Source organism: Centrocercus urophasianus, unplaced genomic scaffold (assembly GCF_019232065.1).
Source record: "Centrocercus urophasianus isolate 14NV4802_14NV808 unplaced genomic scaffold, USGS_Curo_1.0 seq_14, whole genome shotgun sequence".
Classification (NCBI taxonomy): domain Eukaryota; kingdom Metazoa; phylum Chordata; class Aves; order Galliformes; family Phasianidae; genus Centrocercus; species Centrocercus urophasianus.
Window position 1 is genome coordinate 308,457 of NW_024884586.1, and position 23,454 is coordinate 331,910.

At 51.0% G+C, this 23,454-nt stretch overlaps 5 protein-coding genes and 1 pseudogene across 6 annotated transcripts; 3 read left to right on the forward strand and 3 right to left on the reverse strand.

Moving 5' to 3' along the window:
- Window positions 1–264: 264 nt before the first annotated feature.
- Window positions 265–1,604, reverse strand: RHOD (ras homolog family member D). Of its 2 annotated transcripts, XM_042814141.1 has the most exons (5): window positions 1,382–1,604; window positions 1,209–1,296; window positions 974–1,083; window positions 675–779; window positions 265–601 (listed from the first exon to the last, which is right to left on the reverse strand). In XM_042814141.1, the coding sequence occupies exons 1-5, from the start codon at window positions 1,523–1,525 to the stop codon at window positions 434–436; spliced, it is 615 nt and encodes a 204-aa protein (XP_042670075.1). In that variant the 5' UTR covers window positions 1,526–1,604; the 3' UTR covers window positions 265–433. The 2 variants fall into 2 exon arrangements, with proteins under 2 accessions (XP_042670075.1, XP_042670076.1); XM_042814142.1 differs by having other exon boundaries at window positions 265–677.
- Window positions 1,605–2,299: 695 nt separating this feature from the next.
- On the forward strand, window positions 2,300–3,503 carry LOC122158195 (proto-oncogene Mas-like). The gene is made up of 2 exons (XM_042814676.1): window positions 2,300–2,377; window positions 2,512–3,503. Exon 2 carries the CDS (start codon window positions 2,530–2,532, stop codon window positions 3,481–3,483), a length of 954 nt encoding a protein of 317 aa, XP_042670610.1. The 5' UTR covers window positions 2,300–2,377; window positions 2,512–2,529; the 3' UTR covers window positions 3,484–3,503.
- Window positions 3,504–4,755: 1,252 nt separating this feature from the next.
- LOC122158192 (proto-oncogene Mas-like) lies at window positions 4,756–6,148 on the reverse strand. The gene is made up of 2 exons (XM_042814671.1): window positions 5,896–6,148; window positions 4,756–5,691 (listed from the first exon to the last, which is right to left on the reverse strand). Exons 1-2 carry the CDS (start codon window positions 5,968–5,970, stop codon window positions 4,756–4,758), a joined length of 1,011 nt encoding a protein of 336 aa, XP_042670605.1. The 5' UTR covers window positions 5,971–6,148.
- A 3,698-nt stretch (window positions 6,149–9,846) lies between these two features.
- LOC122157960 (mas-related G-protein coupled receptor member B4-like) lies at window positions 9,847–12,491 on the forward strand. Its single transcript, XM_042814225.1, has 2 exons — window positions 9,847–10,129; window positions 10,668–12,491. The coding sequence occupies exon 2, from the start codon at window positions 10,704–10,706 to the stop codon at window positions 11,691–11,693; it is 990 nt and encodes a 329-aa protein (XP_042670159.1). The 5' UTR covers window positions 9,847–10,129; window positions 10,668–10,703; the 3' UTR covers window positions 11,694–12,491.
- A 2,784-nt stretch (window positions 12,492–15,275) lies between these two features.
- LOC122158355 lies at window positions 15,276–16,260 on the forward strand (annotated as a pseudogene).
- A 5,388-nt stretch (window positions 16,261–21,648) lies between these two features.
- LOC122158147 (proto-oncogene Mas-like) lies at window positions 21,649–23,454 on the reverse strand. Its single transcript, XM_042814586.1, is given in 2 exon segments — window positions 21,649–23,439; window positions 23,441–23,454. Coding segments are annotated over 2 exon segments (1,020 nt in total). The 3' UTR covers window positions 21,649–22,433.

Genomic DNA, 23,454 nt, shown 5'->3' on the forward strand with positions numbered 1-23,454 from the left:
GGGCGCCTTACTGGCCATATCTCCGGGGCGGCGCGCTGGCCACGCCTCCTCGTGGGCACTGCTCCGCGCATGCGCACGGGGAACGTTTCTACGGGTGAGCGCGCCCCCGTGGCCGGCCGCGCGCGCGCCCGTTTGCGCCTCTGCGTGCGTGCTGGAGCGCACACACGTATAGTGTAATCCGTGCTCGGGTGGAGCTGCCATTCCCAGCCTATCCCCATCCCGTCCCGTCCCGTCCGTGCACCGGCGCTGCCCACAAACACCACATCACGCTGATCACTGAATTTTAATACCACACCACAACGGTGCTGCGTGGGGATACATCCGTTCCTGTCCAGCAGGGCTCAGGGGTCCCCAAGTCAGTTCCCAGCCCCGGGGGGGTGCCAGTGGCCTGCGTACCGGGGCTGCCCTCCTGCCAGCCTCATGGTGCTGGGACTCAGCAGAGCGCACAGCCGTTGCGGGGCCACCTCTTGCGGCGGGGCCGACGGGCGCCACGGAGCGCGACGGTGCAGGCCTCAATGAAGACATCCCTGACATTGTCCCGGTGCAGCGCTGAGCACTCCAAGTAGGCTGCAGCCTGCACCTGCCGGGCCATGGCCTCCCCCTGCAGGCAGCGGTGCTGAGCCTTGGGGGAGGACGTGGAATGCGTCCCTCCCGCGGCAGGCAGTGGCACTGACCTCCTGGAAGGTGACAGACTCGTGGTGGCCCTGCCGCAGGTCGGTCTTGCAGCCCACCAGCAGCACTGGGACACCTTTGCAGAAGTGGTTGACCTCCGGGTACCACTGCGGGAAGGAGATGGGGAGTGGGACAAGCAGAGGGACGTGCAGGACAGAAAGAGAGAGAGACAGACTGACAGTGGGATGGGACAGGCAGGTGATAGGAAGAAGGACAGACAGTGGGACAGACAGCGGGGCGGGCAGCAGCCCTGGCTCCATGTCCACTTTGTGGGGTTGGAGCAGCTGCGGGGCTGCGTTACCTTCGTTAGGATGTTGTCATAGCTGCTGCGGCTGGTGACATCGAAGCATATGAGGACAACGTTGGTGTCTGAGTAGGACAGCGGGCGCAGCCTGTCGTAGTCTTCCTGCCCTGCGGTGCCCCAGCAGACGCCACCCGTCACACACAGGTTCCTTGCAGAGGAGCCCCACCTGTCCCCAGCCCGGGGGGTGCCAGCTGGGGACACCCTGAGCGTGGGGCAGTCCCTCTGGTCCCACCTGCTGTGTCCCACAGGTGGATCTTGGCAGGCTTGCCTCTGATCCGGAAGGAGGCTGTGTACTTCTCGAACACTGTGGGGACGTAGACCTGGCAGGGACAGGAGATGGCACGGGCAGGTCCTCAGGGCTGGAGTTCCCATCCTGGTGCCGCTGGCCGGCTTTGGGCCCCTCACCTTGGGGAAGTCCCCTCTAGCAAAGACCATCAGCAGAGATGTCTTCCCACAGCCCCCATCCCCGACCACAACGGCTTTGATCTCAGCGACCGTGGGCTCAGGGGGCCCCAGGGCCGAGCTCTGACTCTCAGGCAGCGGCTGCATGGGACGCTGTGGGCTGGGATGTGGGGACAGGCACGGGGCTGTCCAGAACACTGCGCCCGGCCCTCACCCCTCTCCCACTCCCTCCCTGCTCCCAGATTTATTGCCCAGAGCATCCGCAAGAGGCAAAGTCCAGGGCGGAGGGAGGGAGTGACTCACGGCCCTGCCAGTGCCACCCTGTGTCACAGCCGGTGATGCACTGGGGAGCTATGTCTCTCCTCAGGGCCTGCCCCAGTGCTCCCCAGTGCCACCCACGGCTCTGTCCTACTGCTGAGGGGTTTGGGGTCAGGAGGTGCTCAGCACCTGGGCACCCCCTGGGGAAGGAGATGCTTCCCATGGTGTCCCTGTGTCCCTGTTCTGGACCCAAAACAAAGTTCCCCCGTCCCTGTGACAATGGGGTGCCATGCCTGTGAGCTGCAGGCAAATGCAGACAGTAATGAACAATCTCAGAAGGATGCCAACACATTGGGAAGAGTAGGGGAGGAGATGGCAGTGCAATAAAACAATTAGGAAGGTGGTAATTGCCACTTTAATGAGATATCAGGTTGAATCCTAAAAGCACGGAGATTCTTTCACAGCAAGATGAAGCTGCTGCAGTATTTGTCCTCAGGGGTATTCTCTCAGACAAAACATTTCTGTCAAGACCAACAGAAATTTGTTGAGTGCAGAGGCTTGGTGCTGCAGCTGCTGTTGCTGGGCTGCCCAGCACTCCTTGCAAGCTGACTCGGTCCTGCAGCGGTACCCAGAGAGCAGCTATCATCCAGAGGGAGCCTTGTGGGGACCCGGAGACCCAAGATCTCCTCATCGAGACGAAAAAGCCCTGCCAGGACCGGCCCCAGGCTGCTGCCTGGAAAGGTAGGGATGGGGCAAACCCACACCTTGCCTTGTGCCCACAGACTGCCTGCAGCTCCCCCCGCTCCCCACTGCCCTCCACAGTGCTCCCACCCTGCTTGCTGCCCCTTCCCACTGTTGCCCCGCTCTGCCCACAGCCGGGACCACCTCATGCCATGGAACCCAGCCACGCCACCCCGTCCCCTGCATTGCCGATGGCTGCTGGAGAGAACACGTGTGAGATGGATGTCTTTGATGCGGCTGTGGATGGGGCCACGCTGCTCATCAGCCTGTGTGGGCTGGTGGGTAACGGGGCCGTCTTCTGGTTGCTCAGCTGCCGCATCCGCAGGAACCCCGTCACCGTCTATGTCCTCAACCTGGCCATGGCCGACTTCACCTTCCTGCTCTTCATGCTCACCTACACCCTCCTCAACCTTCTGAAAGACCTCTCCTGCTCCACGCTGCCCATCTTAGTGAAGCACCTCGTATCACTCCTCCTGCTCTCGCTACTTGCCCACAACATGGGCATGTACCTGCTGGCGGCCATCAGCATCGAGAGGTGTGTGTCCATCCTGTGCCCACTCTGGTACCGCTGCCACCGTCCCCAGCACCTGTCAGCCGTGGTGTGTGCCCTGCTCTGGGTCCTCTCCATCACTGTCATTGCCGTGGTGACATCCCTGTGCCTGTCCCACCAGCAAGAGCAGTGCCGCCTGGCACTCATCGCCATGTACATCCTCAACTTCCTCCTTTTTGCCCCATCCATGGTCATTTCCAACGTGATCCTGCTCATTAAAGTGCTGTGCAGCTCCAGGCAGCGCCAGCACAGGAGGCTCTACATTGTTATATTTCTCACAGTCCTCTTCTTCCTCCTCTTTGGAGTCCCCCTCAGTGTCTGGAATTTCATGCAGCATTTCAGCTCAGACCCACTTGGGTATCACCAGGTGGTTTTCCTGCTCGCCTGCATCAACAGCAGCATCAACCCCTTCATCTATGTGTTGGTGGGTAGCGGCAGGAGGCACTGCTCTTTGGCATCCCTCCAGGTTGCCTTCCAGAGGGTCTTTGAGGAGCTGGGTGATGATGGTGTGGGCAGCAACAACTCCATGATGCGCACGCTGAGCTCAGCCCCTTGAAGCCTTTCCACTGCTTTACATTAGGAGAATTCTGGGGGGGTGAGGGGGTGGGGTTGGTGTTCCTGGGGAGCACGGTCAATAAATATCTGCATTGTATCCTGGTATATCACTCTCTTGCTGCACTCTCGGATGCGTGATAGTGCAGCCGCGATGTCCCTGAGGCGCTACTCCCAGCCTCTCTGCTTTTTGGGAAGGACTGACCCACATGCAAGAGGATGAAACACATTCAGTGTTCTAAGCCCCCGTCCCCCAACCCCTGGGCAGCCCTTCCCCAGCCGTGCCTGCTCCTGCTGACAGCAAACACCATGTGCACACCCCAGCCCATTTGTGGTGCCAGCCACCCGCGTGCCTGTCCCCACTCCACTGACCATAGAACCCCAACCCGCCCTCCACCCCCGGCCATGCAGAAGAATGAGAGTCAGTGGCAGAGCAGCAGCTTTATTGGGGGGGGGCAGGCCCGGAGATGCCCGCAGCGGAGTGGAGCCCGGAGGCGGCAGATCCTCCGCAAAGAGCTGCGAAGCGGTCGGTACTCCTCGGGACTGCAGCAGCAACTGAAGGGCAGCAGCGTTCCACACTTTCCACGCTGGAGGGCAGCAGAGCCCCGCGCTCCGCATCGGTCGGGGCTGGAGAACGCGGGGACGGAACGGGACCAGAGTGGGAAGTGGAAGGGGGGGGGGGTGAGACTGCGGTGGGTGTGAGGGTGGGGATGGGATGGGCATTAGACCGGGATGGGGAAGGGGATGAGGATGGGATGGGATGGAACATGGATTAGAATGGGACTGAGTAGGACAGGAATTGGGATGGGTACAAGTAGGGCTGCGGGGTGGGATGTGGATGAGGATGGAATGAGACGAGGGTGAAGATAGGGACAGGATGGGGAATTGGGTGGGGAAGGGTGGGATAGCAGGGAAGGAACGGGTATTGGGATGGGGAAGGGAACTGGGAGAGGAGGGAATGGGACAGTACAAGACAGCATGGGGACAAGAATGGGGTGGAGATGGGGATGAAGATGGGGACAGACATGGGGGCAGGTCAAGGACAGGGACTGAGACAGGGATAGGAATGGGATGAGACAGGGATGGGAAGGGGGAACATTTGGGGATGGAATGCAGACAAACAGGAGTGGAATGGGACAGGGATAGGGGTAAAATAATGACCATGCAAAGACACATCCTGATATGCAGCCATGGGAAGGTGACCGCAGGCCTGCCCATGTGAGTGTGGGCATGCAGCTAGGATGGGGGCTGTGGCCAGCACAATCACAGTGGGCTCTCAAGCGGAGATCACAGTGACCCCAGTCTCCTCGAAGACCCTCTGGAAGGCAATCTGGAGGGATGCCAAAGAGCAGTGCCTCCTACTGCCACCCACCAGCAAATAGATGAAGGGGTTGATGCTGCTGTTGATGCAGGCGAGCAGGAAAACCACCTGGTGATACCCAAGTGGGTCTGAGCTGAAATGCTGCATGAAATTCCAGACACTGAGGGGGACTCCAAAGAGGAGGAAGAAGAGGACTGTGAGAAATATAACAATGTAGAGCCTCCTGTGCTGGCGCTGCCTGGAGCTGCACAGCACTTTAATGAGCAGGATCACGTTGGAAATGACCATGGATGGGGCAAAAAGGAGGAAGTTGAGGATGTACATGGCGATGAGTGCCAGGCGGCACTGCTCTTGCTGGTGGGACAGGCACAGGGATGTCACCACGGCAATGACAGTGATGGAGAGGACCCAGAGCAGGGCACACACCACGGCTGACAGGTGCTGGGGACGGTGGCAGCGGTACCAGAGTGGGCACAGGATGGACACACACCTCTCGATGCTGATGGCCGCCAGCAGGTACATGCCCATGTTGTGGGCAAGTAGCGAGAGCAGGAGGAGTGATACGAGGTGCTTCACTAAGATGGGCAGCGTGGAGCAGGAGAGGTCTTTCAGAAGGTTGAGGAGGGTGTAGGTGAGCATGAAGAGCAGGAAGGTGAAGTCGGCCATGGCCAGGTTGAGGACATAGACGGTGACGGGGTTCCTGCGGATGCGGCAGCTGAGCAACCAGAAGACGGCCCCGTTACCCACCAGCCCACACAGGCTGATGAGCAGCGTGGCCCCATCCACAGCCGCATCAAAGACATCCATCTCACACGTGTTCTCTCCAGCAGCCATCGGCAATGCAGGGGACGGGGTGGCGTGGCTGGGTTCCATGGCATGAGGTGGTCCCGGCTGTGGGCAGAGCGGGGCAACAGTGGGACCCTGAGAGATGGGTGGGGAGAAGAGCGGAGGCACAGGGAAGAGAGAGGGCAGGGCACTGCCAGGGGCTGCTGCAATGCAGAGGAAGAGCCCTGAAGTTCTTGTGGTCCCCGAGAGAGCAGGGAGGGAGCGAGCAAAGGAGAATGGGAAAGGACGAGGGAAAACATTGCACTTAACTGTAAGTTTTATGAAGCTGCTGCGTAGGGCTGCCTTTCCATCCATGCTTGGGCAGACTGGTGTCAGTCTCAGCATCTCATGCGCCCTTTGGAGCCGTATCCTGAAGCAGATCCCCTCAGGCCACTCGTACAATGAAGAACGTTCCCCAGTCCCTTGAATGTCTCTGGTTTCTCCTTGGCTGTTCACCTTGGCTCCTCTGTGCCATGCACACCAGCTCCCCCAGCCACAGCAGAGTCCCGACAGTGTCAAGAAACGTTTTGTAATCACCACTGCGTCAGAGCTCTGCTTCCTTGTTTTTATTTATCTTGGCCTTTTTTTTTTTTTTCTTTTTTTTTTTTTCTTTGTGTCTTCCCACAAAGGAAGTGGCTTTTGCCAGAAACCATGAAAGCAGACATTTGTGAATTGCTCCTCAGGAATTTCTGATTCAAGGCACTTCTTTCTGCACTGTGACTGACAGCTATGAGATCCTTCCTTCTGCTTCACATTTCACTATTCCTCATAGGGCTGTTACTGCTGTGATGCTGGCAATGTTGGTGATGCTGGCAGTGATGGTGATGCCTGTGAGTCTGGCAGGGTGGTGGAGCACTTCTTAGAAGGTCTTCTGGGAAGAGCAGGAGGATTGTTGGAAAATATCTCTCCAGAAATACACCACCAGAGGGGAACCAAGAATGACCGTTTGTTGTCGGTCTAATTCAGACACTAACAATTGACAGCAACCAAGCAGCACTTCACAGATCCCATTGGTTATTGATAGTGCCCCTTAATGACACAGGTACTCAGAAGAATGCCTTCTCTGGTGCTGTGCTCTGTTGGAATTCTCTGCATAGACTTTTCTTGAAAGAAAACAAAAAGGGACAGGATTTCTGGAGCTTAATTTCAGACAGCTGGAGGCACAAGAAGTTTTGCTGTAGGCTGGAGGAAGTGCATTTTATCTTGCAGGCATTTAGCTTTTCCCTTTTGGAAAAGGGGAATTCTCGGGGGAATTGGTAAGGTTTTGCAGCCAACATGGAGCTTTCCTCCAGATGTCCATTTTTGCCCTCATAAAGCAAACCAGAATCAGGCACATGGAAAAGCCTCCAGCCTCTTGCTGGCACCGCTGTGCTCTGTGTGCTCCTCCACGGCCAAGATGGGGCTGGGAATGTGCCGAGGGGAATTGGGAGCGGGCGGGGTGGAGGGGCTTGTGGTCAGGGGAGGAACATCTGGGTAGGGATATGAGAGATTCAGAGACAGCAACAGAGACTGCTGCGAGATTTGGCAGCACAGCTGCTCACATAGCCAAAGCAGAGCTCTGCATGAAGATCCTTGAACTTCACTTGGGCTACCTAAGCAGCCCGAGGGGAAAGGGTCTCTGCTTGCTATGGCTCTGCTGGAATCCTTCAGAGCTTCGTCCCAGGTTCTCACAGTGAGATGGTCTCAACCAGGTGCTGCTGCAGGTGGAGGAGTGTGAGTGATGGAGGTCCTGCAGAAGCCACCCCCAGAGTGCACCGGATATTGCAGCAAGAGGAATTTGGATTAATTAAATTCAGTTCATTCATAAGTTCCTGTGATTTGGAGTTTTGTCCAGCTGGCTCTGGATGTGGAAGAGACGGTAAACATCAGACTCCAGCTTTGCTTTCTGCTCTTTGTTTCTCCCTGGGCTTGCTGTCAGCCTCTTAGCAGAGGCGTGAAGGTGGGGTTGTCCAAGGAAAGGTGCCCGATGGTACTGCTGGGCTGGGAGCTTTCTGATGCAGGGACATGTTGCTATAAACAAGGAAGCAAAGCAAACCTGGAGTCCTACAGGGTAGACATATAATCATGGAATCATAGAACCATTAATGCTGGAAAAGACCTCTAAGGTCATCATATCCAATTGTTAATCCATCCCCACAACTCATAGAATCATAGAATTACTATGGCCAGAAAAGACCACTGCCATCCCCAGGTCCAACCCCAACCCATCCCTGCCATACCCACTACACCATGTCCCTCTGTGCCACATTTCCACACTTCTTGAATACCTCCAGGGACAGTGACTCCACCAAGCCTTTCCCACCAGCCCTGCAGGGGCGCAGGCACCTCATTCTTGGTCCTTCTCTTGGGATGTTCATAGGGAGGGGACCCTCAGTGAACCTTGGGGATGTGGAGCAGTGAGGAGAAGCAGTGAGAGAACCTCTAGGTCACCTGCCCCAACTCCTGTCCCAGCAGGGCCAGCCAGGGCAGGGGCTCAGGCCCAGGTTTTGGTGGCTTTTGAAGACCCCACAACCCCACAGACTGAATAACCAGAGGAGCACAGCACTGGGAGTCACTGCTTTCCCTTTCATCTCTTCCCTTTCCCAGATGAGGAGACTGCAAGGAGTAGGAGGGACCCACATCCTAACACCACGGCCTCACCACTTATAGGGACTGTGGGGATGGATACAATGGGATCCAATGGAATCAGATGCTTTCCAGCCCATTTTCCCCAAATGTCATCGCTAGCATCACACTGCTCTTCAGCCTGTGTGGGCCATCCTTTGGCTTCTCAGCTTTCACATGCAGAGGAATTTCTTTCCTGCCTACACCCTGAATATGGCTGTTGTGGATGCCTGCTTCCTCTTCTGCATGTCAGTGTTCTTTGCCTCCAAGTGCAATGTGCTCTGGGCCCTCACCTGTGTGCTCTCCATGCTTGTGTACTTCATGTGAGACTTGGGTCACTCCAAAGGCTGCTGAGTTGTTCTGGCAACTTTGTGTTTTCTCAGTTTCTGCTTTTTTGGCCCCTTTATGGTGGAACAGAGTGATCCTGCCATTAAGCTTAGGTTTAGTTCATGGCAGAACCGCTTAAGAGAGGCCGTATGCTGTCATCTTGGTGACCCTGACCTATCATGGAAGTTAGAACAAGATGATCTTTGAGGTCCCTTCTAACCCAAGCTATTCTATGATTCTATTCTGTGATCTTCCTCACTGTTTTCTTCTTCCTAGTCTTTGCCATCCCACTTAGTGTATACTTCTTCCTCAACTTCTTTGTCTACACTGATTTCATATTTGACATCTGCCTGCTGCTGGCCTCCATCAACAGCAGCATTAATTCAGCTCTTTACATGCTGGTTAGGAAATACAGAAGCAGAGCATCCGCTGCCTTCATCCTCACAATTCCAGAGGAAAGGACGGAGAGGGACATAAGGGACATTTTCAGCTCCATCTGGCTTGGTGTCTGCCTGCACCACTGGCAGAGGACGCCCATCTCCCTCAGCCTGACCAGAGCTGGCAGCATCATTCAGCAACCAAATCTTTACACCATCACAGGGTTTATCCGGGGAGGCAAGAGGAGACAGGCAAAGAAACAAGTGCCTGTGATCAGCACTGTGTCAGCTGGACGGAGGACAGACAGACAGAAAGGCTGACAGTCTGTTCTTTGGCAGAACACGTGTGTATATAGGGCAGTGAGCCGGATGTGCACAGCATTATGCAGCCTTTCCTTGGAGTCTGCCTTCTGATCATCTGCTTGCACTTGAAAGGATCTACTTGGCAAGGGAGTTCTGTAGCTGGGGAGGCAAAGGCAGCACCCAGGAGGGAGAGAGGGAGAGATGTCAGCAGAAAGCCATGCACGCTCTCTAGTGCAGCAGGAACTCTCTGAATTTCACAGGCATTGCAGCCACCCTGAGCAGGGCTCATCTCACTGAACTTTGCTGTCCTGGGAAGTCTTGGTTAGCTCCTGTGCACACAGCAGAATGCTGTTGGAAGTGCCAAATGTCACTGTGAAGTTGTGGCACACCTAGTTTGGAATCAGACAGAAGTTCTGCAGCAATGCCAAGATTGTAGCACAGGATCCTAAAGATCACCTCCTGAACAGGCTCCTCCAGTTCAAAGATATGGCCATTTTAGGAACAGGGTTGCTTTAAAGTAAAATGAAAGAGGAACCTGATGGAGAGACAGTCCGCTTCTCCCATAGGTCTGGCTTCTGAGATCTATTAGTCATTTCCTGTATGACGATTATTACCAGAACCCTGATGCCATCAAATACAATGAAATAGTTTTCTTTTTTATCCTTTTTTTCGAGAATCCCTGAGAATATGACAAATATGCTTTGTGGAAGGACCTAAGAAAAATGCTGATGGGTGCTGCACAGGCTCTCCAGGACGTGCTTGTGTCCAGTTTCCAAATGAGAGTTTGGGGAAACCTCGTGTGAAGATCCCATTGTGGGTGTAACAGCTGGCAAGATGATCTGAGTCTGCAGCACATCTGCTCCTGTGAAGATCTCCAGGCTGCGACAGGAAAGGTCAGACTTCTCTGGGTTACTTTTTTCAGCCTAATCAGTGTCTCCCTTCGTTGGTTTTGAATAGGTTGATCAATTTGCATTATATCTGAATGGAGAAGGATATTGGGAGCTATAAATCTGGTGGTAAAAGGTGGTAGGGGAATACAGACATGGTTGACTTACTGAAGGAACCCAGCAACTGAGTATTATCAATTGTAACATCATGCACCTGAGAGTCCATATCAGATCCACCCCCAAACCCCCTCTCTCTTTGACATCTCCAGGGACAATCCCATCATCTTGCTATTGCCCTCCTTCAGACCTGTCTCATCCAGAGCCAGGAAGAAGGCATCTCCCTTGCTTTCACTCCTCTCCTCATATGCACTCCTGTGCAAGGAATGTCATATCCTCTCCTCTCAACCCCCTTCCGCCCCTTCTGTCTCTCATTTCTCTTTGTGCTCCTCCACGTGAAAGGTAGGGCACAGTTACAACGAGCTGAAAATCCTTCTACAAGGGGTCATCAGATTTTCTAACACATCTCTGTCTCTCATCCCTCCAGCTGCGTGAGAGGAAGCTGGAGCAGCACGGTTTCACAATGAGCATGCCGCTCCCCACCGCAGGAAGAACCAGCCCTGCTTGCTGGAGCCAGCCCAGCACGATAGCTTACAGCAGAGCCTGGCACCACGGGCTGCTGAGGCAAGCTGGCTCCTATGAGGACGACTATGACTGGACACACTGTGAAGCCAGTGCTTTGAGCAAAGTCCCTGTCACAGTGCTCATCTGCCTCTGTGGGCTGGTGGGCAACGGGGCCATCCTCTGGCTGCTCAGAACCCGCGTCCGCAGGAACTTCATCACCATCTACATCTTCAACCTGGCCATGGCCGACTTCACCTTCCTGTTCTCCATCGTCATTGCCCTCATAATATTTTATGGCCCACAGAGCTTTTGTCACAGTCTGGGCTCACAGGACGTGATGACAGTGTTGAACATGGCCATCACCTTTGCTTTCATCTCCGGTGTCTACCTCATGGCAGCCCTGGGTGCCAGGACCGGCCTGTCTGCCCTCCCACAGCCCCTCTGCCCTTGCCAGAGCTCCTGGTGCTTCCCAGCATTCCTGTGTGCCCTGCTCTGGGCCCTTGCCCTCTTGCTCACTGTGACCCTCTATTTCTCCCCACTGATGCTAATTGCCTTTGTCTTCAGCTACCTCTTGTCGGTGCTTATCCTAATTCTTTCTGGTTTAGCCCTCTTTGCTAAGCTCTTCTGCTGCTCATGGCAATATCCGCCGAGGAAGCTCTGCATTGCAGTCTTGCTTGCTGTCATCTCCTTCCCCTTCTTCACTGCTGACTTCGCTTACTGGCTGTTGCTAAGGCTGTTTGATTTTTCGGCTCTTGCTTTTGGCACCTCTCTCCTATTCGCATGTATGAACAGCAGTATTAAACCTGTCCTTTACTTTCTTGCTGGGTGCTGTATGAAGAAGTTCACAGTCTCCGTGAGGGTTGCTTGCCAGAGAGCTTTTGAAGAGGTAAGGGAGCCAGAAAACGTAGGTGAAGCTTCCCAAGAAAGCACAGTGGAAATGGATGTTTAATCCATTTGAACCTTTTGCTTGGAATCTTTTGGTTTGAATCTGGCCTATCCAGCAGGGCTGAGCTGTCTCTGTTTCAAAAGGAGCTTGCGCTACTCTGTGGGCTACTAAAGCAGAGCCACAGAGGCTCTCAGTTCCTCATGGTGCTTTGCCTTGGGGCTTCTGCTGAAGGGTTGAGTGCTGCTGGGTATGAGGGTCTGGGCAAAACTCTTCTGCTTGCATCTCCATCGTGTGTGCAAAGACTGTGTGGAGACCTCCCATTCAGCTCTTGAACAGACAAGTGAGGCAAAAGAACCTCTACACCAGCAGCATGAAGGCTCCTTTGGGATGTTTCCAGCTCTTTGGACAAAGCTTTTGTGGACATGCTGAAAAGAGAAACATGTCTTAAAATCCTTGGAGCTGCTTTCCTGCAAAGACACTCTCCTCGCAGCTAAGAGTGTGAAAAGAATGTAACATACTTACATTACCTACTCCACACTACTGAATTACATTAAATTACTTATGGGACATACTTGCACAGCATTTGCTGTTTGTAAAATGTCATTGGTTTGCTGGGGTGCGTTGCACATGCCTGGGGAAGCCTGGTCCATCAGAGTAGATCCTGTGTCTTCTCCAGGCAGAGGCTCAGGAGCAAAGTAAAGCTTTCTTTATGCAGCCACCAGCTGTGAAGCTCTCTGCATGTGAGTAAGACCTGTAGACCCCAAGCTATGCAGATATGAGTGTTTGAGGACGCGGCTTGTCTCATCCAAAGACAGGCCAAGTGAAACAGGTGCCCCTCTGCAGCAGAGCCCTCTTCCCATCACAGGGACACAATCTCTGCTGCCAGCCCCGAGGAACCCTGCCAGGCAGGTAACCACTCCTGGAGCACAATGCCTTATCTCCACACCTGACTGCCTGAAAATATCTGGAAACACCAGGGCTTTTTTGAGCAACTCATACAGAAATCATGATTTAAAAAATGTTATCCATGCAAAACGACTCTGGGAAAGGCCAGCAGGATTTTTGATTTGCAAATCAAACCTGTTTAGCTGCATTCAAAACTTTCTGAACGATGTCTCCTGTTTTTATTTGTTCTTTTTCCCACTAGTAGGCACCTTAGGCAACAAGCTACATATATATATATATATATCTGTATATATACATATATGTATATAAGTATATATATATACTTCTGACTGATTACTGTCACCTTGTTCTCTGTTCTGGTAAAGGTACACAGCTTCTTTTGCTGTCAGGGCAAGGAGCTGTGCCTACAGTTGATGGAGGTTTATTTGTAATGACAGAAGCAGGGCAGGAGAAGCAGGCACTGTGTCACAGCAGGAACGCTGACATATCTCTTCCCTCTGACATATCCTTCCCCTATGCCATTCCCATATCTCCATCCTCTGGGAATGGCATCCAGCAGCACCCTTCCTAATGCCTAAGAGGGACACAACTCTGCCCAGCCTGGGGCATGAAGGCTGCTGAAGTGACTTCTCCATGGGATCTTTTAATGTGGCACTGAAATCATGGCTGAGTTACTTGTGTATTCCCTTTGCCTTACTTTAGGAACAAAACCATGGGAATTATAAGGTGTACTAAAAGAACATTACTTTACTGCTACAAAACAAAGGCTGTTAAAGTTGCCTTAAAGAAAGCAGATAGCCAGAGTTCTGGTAGAAGTTCATTTCAAGTCAGATAATGATTTAGGTTGCTTCTTATGAAACCTGGTTGTCAACAGAGAAAACTGCGACAAGCTGCCCCCCAACCCCAACTCCTGCCATGCACTGGTTGCCCCCCACCAGCTCAGGCTGCCCAGGGCCCCGTCCAGCCTAGCCTTGGGCACCTCCAGCAATCCCATTATGTCCTCCACCTTCATCTTCCTGTGGCATTCAGTGTTCTGCTGTGCACAGGTGGTGATGGAAGAATTCCCCAGCTCTCATCTGCTACTTTGCTGTAGCTTTACAGCCTGTTTCTCCAAGGGGATGGTGGGGATGAGGCCTGGCAAGAGGAAGGTGGAACGGTGAAAGTGAGCTGAGCAAGGAACATTAACAGCAGGGACAAAATAGCAGAAAGCCCTCAGAAGTCTCTAGCATCCTGTGGCCATAATGCTCCTTCTACTCATCGTTCCACAGGTGTGGAACCACTCCCAGCCATACCAGCCCTTTTCCTGGCCCCCAGGCTCCATCACACCCACACCCTGCACCTGGGATGCCAGCAGAACCTTCTCAGCAGCAGCCAAGCAGGCAGAGGCCTGCTCTTGTCTCAGCTTGCTTTGAGAAATCACTAGTGTTCAAATATATAATAGCACCGGGGCTTTGCCCATGCATCTAATTGTGCTCTTAACATGCATGAGATTACGTTTTGTTGGGTACACCATGCTGCAACTGTGCTTTTATTCATTTAAATGGCTTCTCTCTCACAGTCTCATCCTTTCGCATTGTCGTTCTCATGGTTTATATTCTCTCTCATGCGTTTTCCATCTTCTGAATCCTTTTTTTGAGAGTTATTGCCTGTTTGTCATCCCCAGTAATGAGATCCTCCAAGGAGATCTTCTGATTTCACATACTGAACACACAATAAAGAACCTGGTCCAGAGTCTCTCCGAGGAGAGCTGGTCCTGAGACCACAGGTAGACTTGAAACGAGGCTAGAGCAAGACAGTGAATGGAGGTGGAGGTGGGGGTTCAGGCAGGTACAGCTCTTTCACAGCTCAGCCAAAGCCTGGGTACTCTGGCCTAACACTACCTGAAGCTCATGGCCCTGTAGTCGGGGTGAATGGAAGGGGTCAGGATAAAGGCCAGCTGCTGCCTTCAGGACCATGGAAGGGGGAATCAGAGGGCCTCAAATTGGACAAGTTACTGTGCTGTGATGTTCAGCATAGTCCACTGTTCTGGCATGTAACACACTGATCTGCAAATCCAGCCCTAGATCTTCCTGGGCTGGGACGTGTCTTTCACAGACCTCTCACTCTCTGCTCGGACAGCCCAGCCTGCATTGTCTGTCCTTGGCACTATGCTCCTCTTCCTTAACCTCCAAGCAGAAGACTCTGCTTGCCCTTGGCTCAGCAGGACTTTTCTTCTGTTGTTTTGTGACTATATCTAACTGCAGTACACACCAGAAATTATGCCAAAACTCTGCCCCTAAGAAAGCAGGAGAAAGTCTTCCACCAGTGGGTGCACACACCAACAACCAGCAATCCCCACATGGCAAGGCAAAGCTGTGAATAGGAAGAGGAAAAGGAAGGGGGTGACAGCAGTGTGATGAGTTTGTGAGGTGGGTGAGCCTCCTGACATAGCCTCTCGGCACAGGTCTGCTCTGCAGGATGAAGTAAAGTGGGGTGTTCTGGCAGCTCTTATTGCTTGGCAGACCTGGCCCTGTGATGAGCTGTGAGTTGGAGGCTGGGCTTGGGCAGGTGGGAGATGCTGCCTGGCCAGGGATGGAGTTGGAGGCTGTCCAAGGCATGGCGGGGTTGGGGTCCAGCCCAGCCTGGCCTGGGGCTGATGAAGGAACGTGAGCAGAGATGGCGAGTGTTGGGAGCTCCGATGCCCCTCACTTGCCTCCCTTTTCTCATCTTCCATAGGAGGTGGCGGGAGAGGGATGAGGCATGCCCCAGAGCAGGAGCTTCACCACGGCAGAGACCACCTCAGCATGCTTTGTGCTGAACTACACCATTTCTGGGTACACAGACTCTTGTGAAAACACCACGTCAGAATGCTTCACGCTGAATTATGAATATGAGGTCAATTCAGGTGTCTGTATGGAGATTTCTTTCTGTGGACTTGTGGATAACACGATAGTCATGCGACTCCTGTTCTTTCATGTGAAGAAGAACCCACTGTTTACACTCTAAACCTGGCCACTGCTGACTTCTCTCTGCTCCTCCTCTTTGCTCTGCTCATGTTGTTAGCTTTGAGCTTAACCATCTATTCTCTCTTTTACGACATTTTTTTCCTACATGAAAATTTACACTGCAGTTGGATTTTTACGCCACTTTGATCTCGGCAGCCTGGGTCTCCTTACTGCCATCAGTGTGGAGCGGTGTGTCTCTGTCCTCTTCCCATTTGGTATCGATGCCGTCAGCCAAAGCACTTGGCAGGCATCGTGAGTGGGCTGCTGTGGTCTTTCACTGGGTCTTTGGTTTCCTTCATGTATCTTAGCTTTAACTTTGGTGAAGAACACATGAAAACGTTTGGAGCTGTATCTGTTGCAATATGTGTGGCTTTTTCATTGATGATGTTGATTTCCAACCTGTCCCTGTTCATCAAACTCCAGTGCAATTTTTGGAGATGGCACCCAGGGAAACGATATTGCTGTTCTGATCAACGTGATCTTTTTCTTCGTTTTCATTATTCCTTTCAGTGTGGAACCTTGCAGATAGACTGCAATTGTTTCCCAAAGGCATCTCTCTGCTGCTGGCGATGCTGAACAGCAGCATCAATCCTGTCATTTACTTCCTGGTGGGCCGCTGCTGGCAGCGTTGCTCCCCGTGCTCAGTGACCGCTGCCCTGTGCTGAGTGTTTGAAGAGAAAGCGACCAGCGAGGAGGGGAGCCCTGCACCTGAGGACTGAGTGGCTGAGACCACGGTGTGAAACACTGCTGGTGAGGAGGCCTGGAGATGCAGAGCCTCACTGGCAGTCTGTGGGCTGCTGGGGTGACACAGCTGGAGCTTGATGGGAGGGTGTGTGGCAAGGTGCTGCCAGTGCTGCCCAGCCAGGCTCTGCCGTGTATGGGCTGTATTCCCCGAGGGAAGGACTCTTCTTGCCCTGGTCCTGTGAATAAACTCTGATTCCTTGTGGTCAGCAAGTGAGTTTCGTGGTCTTTGCGACAATCCGCTGAGGGAGAGTATGGCATGTAATCCGTGGGGGATCGCAGGACATCTCTGCTGTTCAAGCAAGGAAGGGTTCTTCGAAAAGGATTGCACAAATGGGCAAATCAATGGATCAGAGTGGGAAACAAGGGTAGAGAAGCGGGGTAGAGAAGAAGACATGGGGTAACAATTTAGGGGATGGAAGGGAGGGAGAGAGAAGGAGAGAGAGAGATGAGGAAGAAGAGAGGGAGAAACAGAGCATGTGAAAGGAGAAAAAAACCCCAGTGAATTGTCCCCATGGTACAGATGAATAAGATTTGGTGAGACAAGAATCTCTAATAGGTAAAACCCCATTTTCAGCCCTTTCCAACCTTCAGATGCAATCTGTGAAGTGACCTGCCAGGGCCATTCGATAAGAGGCAGTGGGTGAAACCCTGATGCTGTCATACATCCACGTGCTGCTGTTCTCAGTGTGGGGGGTCTCCTGGCCCAGCACCAGGTACAGGCAGTAGAACCCAGCAAGGCAAAGCTGTGGGTAGGGGAAAGAAAACGGAAGGAGTGATACTGAGGAGCTGCGGGCAGAGATGGCAAGTGTTGGGACCACCAATACCTTTCATCTGTCTTTTCTTCCTTGTTTCTCATAGGAGGCGGTGGGAATGGGATGAAACAGCCAACCAGAGCAGCAGCTTCCCCATGGCAGAGACCACCTCAACAGACTCCTCTCTTTTCACTGATTCCTTGGATGCTGTGAGAGACAGGGGTAGGGAGCAGCTCTTCTGATGAATGACAAGCTTTGCTGGTTGACTTGTCTCTGTTCAGGTGGGGTGCTTGGCTCTGTGGCTTGGTGATGAATTTGATGGCCTTGTGGCTCCTGATCTTTCATGCAAAGAACAGCACCTTCACTGTCTGTATCCTGACTCTGGCCATCGCCGCCTTTGATCCGATGCTCTTTTGTTTTGCTTACCATTTGTAGTGCGAGATTTTTTGTTTGTTTGAACTTCCCAGATTTGATTTTCACTACAGTTCATCTCATGCTTCTCTTTTGTCCCTTTAGCAGCGTGTATCTCCTGAAAGCAGTGTGGAGTGATGTTTTTCTGTGCTCTTCTAAGTCTATACCGATGCCACCACCACAGTCACTTGTCAGGCATCACGTGGCGGGTGCTCAGGGCTTTTCCACCTGCTTAACTTCTATTTGCAGTAATTTTTACCCAACATCTGTCTATGGTGACACACTCAGCTTTGTGGCCATCATCTCAGGCTCCTACAAAGACTTCCAGTGATGCAGATGCCATGTACTGGGGAGCAGAAATGCCCAGGCAGGGGTTGGATAGGAGCAGCAGGGCCTGGAGATGCTGAACCCTTGCAAGCAGATGGAGGGTCCCCATCCCCTCATCCCAGTATAATAAATTCTTGTTCCCTTTGGTCAATAAATAAGTGTTTGTGGTTCTCTGGGAGCATCTATATCTGCCTAATTGAATCTAAGTATAAAGAGAAAGTATCTCTGGACCTTGTATTATTCACTCCAGAGATCTAGAACAGCTATTAAATACTAGACTAACATAGCTGGAATCAGCTGCTATAGAAGAAAATTCACTTTTCTGACATTTTTCACCCCACAGTGACTTGAAGGTTTTTCCTGTATCTAATATAAAAAAATTATTCACCTGGCTCAGTCTTCATCTCTTGTTTTCATTCTTCCCTTTGTGTCTTCTCATTATGATTTGCCTTATCCTTAGTGCTGCCTTTGACAGTCATTTACACATTATTTCCTCTCCCACATGTTGTGCAATGTTGAGCATTCCTGGTGCCACATAGGCCATTTGGTTATCAAGAATACCAGAGTTCTTATGATGGCACCAGCCATGAAGCCAGGAATTTAAAGATAAGGTCCTTCAATTGGTTTCCATTTCCTTACCCAACACAGGAGGCAGAGAAGAATGGATGATCTACGCATTAAACTCCTTCAGCTGTCATTCCAAGGCCATGAAGTCCCTTTTGATAGCCCTTGATCCACATCTCTCCCTATATGGAAAAGCAGTAAGGGGACGTGGTCTGCTGGCTTTACTAGGCTAGGTAGTTTCCTGGTGATGTTCCTCACCTGGCCCCCAGGAAGGCAGCAGACTCATCTAAGAAGAGGGCATGAAGAGGCTTGGCATGTTGGTCATTCCCAGGCTTCACGGCCTTGGACAGCTGGCTTTTGGGGGGAATATACTTAACAGCTAGCATGACGTAAGATGCTGAGGAGAGGACAAAATCATGCAAGAATTTGGAGAGATGGGAATCAGCCAAGTGTGGAATAAGTGCAGAGGAAAAAGAATAAGACAACCTAACAGAAAAGAAAGAAAAGTAAGTGGAATGTTGCTACTTAGAATTATAGGAGATGGGCAGGCTTGGCTGCACAGTGACTGTGCGTGCATGTATGCCTATGAGAGGAGACAGAAAATGGTACAACAGGGAGACAGAGCACCAGATGGTGATGTAGATGGTGCCATGTAGATGGTGAGGAATTGGTCAACTTAGCCCTCAAGTGCTTACCTGTGCAGCTGAATTGAGCTCTCAAAGAATCTGGCATCTGTAATTTGCTTCAGGCTGTCTTCCACTTAGTTTCTAATTTATCCCATTGGATTTTTGGGAAGGTGAAGATGTTTCTATCTTCAGGTTTCAATGTGTGTTCTTTAGTACCAGCACAGCAGAGCAAGTTCTGACAGGAAGGAATGTGTTTACTGCGTGGAATAGGATGGGGTGAAGTCAGCAGCAACTGAGAAAGGGGTTCTTCTATGTCATGAGGCAAAGCCACGTTTCTGCTCTGGTTGCTCTTAGATCAGGTGGGGAGCAAATCACCTCCCAGAAATTCCATCACTAGCTCTGTGCTGGTATACATCTCGAATCTTTGGAAGGCTTTCTATGCACTTGTACTAGGGCCAAATGCTCTTAAGCTAGGGATGCATAAACAAGCAGCCAAGAAGAGACAGAAGAAATTCTCAGAGGAATGGAATTTGTTTCATTTTGTCTTTCTTCTGAAATCAGATTTGACAGGGATTAGATTATCTAAGAGAAAGTATACATTTTCCCAACTTTTCCTCCACAATGCACTTCCTGTGCAGCGTCCCACCCCACATACTGTCACTGACACCATGTACAGCAAAAGAAGGTGATGACAGTGCCTTCAAATGAGACACAGGCACCACAGAGCAATAACAGGTAATAAAGAAGGAAGATTGGCTCACCCCTTCCAACAACCAGTGATAGCTCAAGAGAAATACAATCTCTATGCAGAGAGATGCTACTCCCTCCACTGCCAGCCCTTAAATGAAGGTGAGGAGGGGTGGATCCAGGCTTTCAGTCCTCCAGTCACTCAGGTGCATTGTTTGCACCTGAGCTCCCTGGCTTAGCCAGGCCTTTTCACCTGGTGCTCAACCACTGGCTCAGGGTTTGACCCAGTAATTTCACTGCACCCCACAAAAACCAATGGCTCATCCCGATGGGGTGAGGAAGAGAGAGTTCTAACAACGTGTCTGTGCAAGTTGTGGGATGGATAGGTGTTGGCCCCAGAGGGAGAGGTCACCCTCCAGGTGCCATACTACGAGGAAGCAATGGTCTTCCTCCTCTTTCACGTTCAGTGATCGCCTTTGAGCAGATCTGACCCACATTTTGTGATGTCATTACTTGACTTTGTCATCTCTATTAGTTAAAATCAAGCAGAGTTTGGTGTCAAGCTGACAATTCTTTTATACATGACTTCTTGCCTGCAGACACTTTGAAATGCTGTCTCCAGTCTGGTTAGGGCTGAGTGACCATGCTAAGCTTTTAAAGCATACAACTTGTAGGGCCTGAGGTGGGGTTTTTGAAACGTTCTCTCCAGCAAGCCTGTTTGCACTGTTTTACCTCCCCTGCTCTCCTTTTCATCTGATCCCAAGTTGCTCTGTGGGTTGTGAGACGTCACTTAGCTGTGAGCTTACGAAACCCCTAAACAGTGCAAAAGAAAACTGTCTAGAGGTATTGCCTCTCCTCCCACTCCCAGTTAGCTGATTCTGACTCTCTTCCTTCCAACAGCACAACACAGCCTTCTCCCTGCCTGCTTCCCCTTCCTTCCTGTGGCACTGTTATGCTTTCCACTGTGCTAGTTCAGGGTGGAAAATCCTGCCAAGGATGTCCATTTCATTGCTGACTTCTGGACCACAAGAAAGCACTGCAAATATCTGCAGATGCCACCTCTGAGAATGCCTGTCTCACATCACACATGGGTGCCTGCAGTTGTCATTTACATACAAGCGTCACCTTTTAAACATCCAAGGGAAAAGCCAGAAGGTGTGTTTGCTCTGCACGGCGCTTGTCTTCGTGATGGGTACATGTAGGGACAACCAGGATGGAAAGTTTTTCACAGTGTACGTTCCATAGGTTTTCATCAATTGATGGCTTCTTCTGAGAAGATAAACATTTAGTTTTTAATAGAGCTTGTTTTCCATTAAAAAAAAAAAAAAAAAAAAGCCTTGAAACATTTTTAATAATAAAGGAAATGAGCTGAGCCTCTTCTCTCCCAGTGATAAAATCATTACAGATATTAAAAAGAATACATTTTAACATGCTTTCAGATAAATGGACGGTCTCTTCCCCCCATCAGTAGAAGCCAGAAGCAAAGAAAATCTCACTAAAAACAACTGATGACATAGGCCTAGTCTGAATCAACTATGTGTATGATGCAGAAAAATCTCATTAAAAATTAAAGAATAATAGAAATGAGACTCAATTTTTCAGCTTTCAAAAACTGTAAAGAGGAAGTAAAAAGCAACCACAGATGCTGGGGTGACCACTATTTTTAAGTGGTATTTTTTCAGTGTTTAAAAAAAAGGCAAATGAACAGAGAAAAGGGAATAGACAGTAGAAGAATGCAGCTTCCCTTAAGAAACTAATTGCAGATGAGAGTACGAAGAGGAAATCAGCAAGCTTTCTCATAGAAAATGTCTTGTATTATCTTATTCTATTGAGTTAGGTTAAAAGAGCAAATCTTGTGTGGAGTAATAGTCTAACATTTCAAACAATCACATCTTATGTGTCCAGTCATTGGGGCTGAAAAGAATTTCTTGCAAATTTCTGATATGTACTTATCTTCCATTTTCTGTTTTATTATTTTTTTTCTTTTCTTTGAACTTATTTCTTCCAGTAGGTCAAGACGTGTTGGATGCCATGTTCTTATCGTCTGGGAAGGGAAGAAATAACAAATTCTTGCTGCAGTTAAATGCGGGTACTTTTGTGCTGTGTTGGAGAAAGCTAAAATGATACACAACTCTGACTCTGTATTTACTTGAAATGCAAGAAAACAGTGCATGCAACACAGTGCATGGAGTTGCAAGGCAAATTGGAAGGGGATGGAGCTCTTTTCTACTACATTACACCCACAGTGTGAAACGCTCCTATTAACTAATAACTATTAACTAATTAACAGAGACTTCCAGAACATGAAGCATTTCACTATTTGAAATGCTCACATTACAAAGCAAAGAATCATTCACCGTACGAGCCACAAAGATTGCATATGTTGCTGATGTGCAAATAGTTAAAATTAATGGAGTTGGACTCTCTTCTGGGAATCTCTTATCTGATTTCAACAGGAAGATCATAGATCCGCCCTCATCTTCAGAGATCTGTGTAAAAAAAGTGACTGAATATTAATGCTCTGAGAAACAGAACTTAATATTGAGTGGTAAACTGAGCAGGATTCCTGTGATGAAACGCAGCCACCAAGGCATTTCGCCTTATCATTTAATAGCTGCTGGGAAGAAATGCAGTCCTAATGTGGGCAGAGCTTCAAGTAACTGGTGAGAGGGCAGGTATTCAGAACGGAGACTGCTAAGGTTGGGTGGGACGGACCTCCAGCAGTACCTCAGAGTTCTTCAGCCCTGTGAGCAATCACCTCCCATCTCCAGAGCACTACTGCTGAGTTGGCACAGAAGGGTGTTAGGAGGACATAGTTATTGTGTCTCGGGTATCCCGTTCCTCTTTGTCATCTGCCGAATCTTCAAAGGCCCTTTGGAACGCCAGCCTGAGGGTGAACTTGATCCTCCGGTCCCTGTAGCTCCCCACAAGGAAGTAAATGACAGGGTTGAGAGTGCTGTTCACACAGGACAGCACAAAGCCGATCTCGGGGGAATAGAGGAATTTGTAGCCCAAGAAGTCAAAGAGGATGAGGACACTGAGAGGCACGGCAAAAATGAGGAAGAAGAGCACGGTGAGCATGATGACGGTGAAGAGCCGTCCTGTTCGGAAGTTCTGGGAGCTGCACTTGACTCTGAGGAAGAGGGTCAGGCTGAAGAACACCATGAGGGGTGTGCAGACCAGGAAATCCAAGACGCCAATGGCAATGAGCAGCATCCAGCAGCTGCCAGAGGGGCGGATGGAGCACAGAATATAGCCAGCCATGTTCAGTAACAGAGAAAGGCCCCAGAGCGAGCCGGAGATGATGGCAGACAAGTGCTTTGGGCGGTGGCTTCGGCACCAGATTGGGCAGAGGACGGAGAGGCACCTTTCGATGCTGATGGCTGTCAGGAGATACAAGCCGGTCCCGTACATGAAAAGATCCAGGAAGAGGAATATCCCAAACTGCACTCCTACGTTGAACTGCATCAGATACTGGATGCTCTCGATGGCGATGCAGAGGAGATAGCCAAAGTCAGCGGCAGCCAGGTTTAGGATGTAGACAGTGAAGTGGTTTCTGCGGATGCAGAAGCCAAGGTACCATAGAACCACGCCATTTCCCACCATCCCACAGGTGGCACTGATGAGGCAGAAGCTCTCCATGAACTTGAGAACGGCATATGATGGCTCTGGCTTTCCTGCAGCGCTGCTGTGATTAGCTCCTTGGACCTGGTTGTCTGTGTCTGGGAGGAAGAATGGTGGAGTCGAAGTACTCATGTTGGGTGACCTTGCACACACCTGCGGGCAGAGAGGAAAGAGGTGGTAACTCGTGAGTTTCCCTCAT

Excerpts from the sequence above, each read along its gene's own strand:
- LOC122158192 (XM_042814671.1), bottom strand. The coding sequence starts at position 5,970 with ATGCTGAGACTGACACCAGTCTGCCCAAGCATGGATGGAAAGGCAGCC. Across the intron at positions 5,692-5,895 it reads GCAGCTTCATAAAACTTACA|CCGGGACCACCTCATGCCAT; the intron begins GTTAAGTGCAAT and ends CTCTGCCCACAG.
- LOC122158195 (XM_042814676.1), top strand. The coding sequence starts at position 2,530 with ATGGAACCCAGCCACGCCACCCCGTCCCCTGCATTGCCGATGGCTGCT.
- RHOD (XM_042814141.1), bottom strand. The coding sequence starts at position 1,525 with ATGCAGCCGCTGCCTGAGAGTCAGAGCTCGGCCCTGGGGCCCCCTGAG. Across the intron at positions 1,297-1,381 it reads CTAGAGGGGACTTCCCCAAG|GTCTACGTCCCCACAGTGTT; the intron begins GTGAGGGGCCCA and ends TGTCCCTGCCAG. Across the intron at positions 780-973 it reads ATGACAACATCCTAACGAAG|TGGTACCCGGAGGTCAACCA; the intron begins GTAACGCAGCCC and ends TCCTTCCCGCAG.
- LOC122157960 (XM_042814225.1), top strand. The coding sequence starts at position 10,704 with ATGAGCATGCCGCTCCCCACCGCAGGAAGAACCAGCCCTGCTTGCTGG.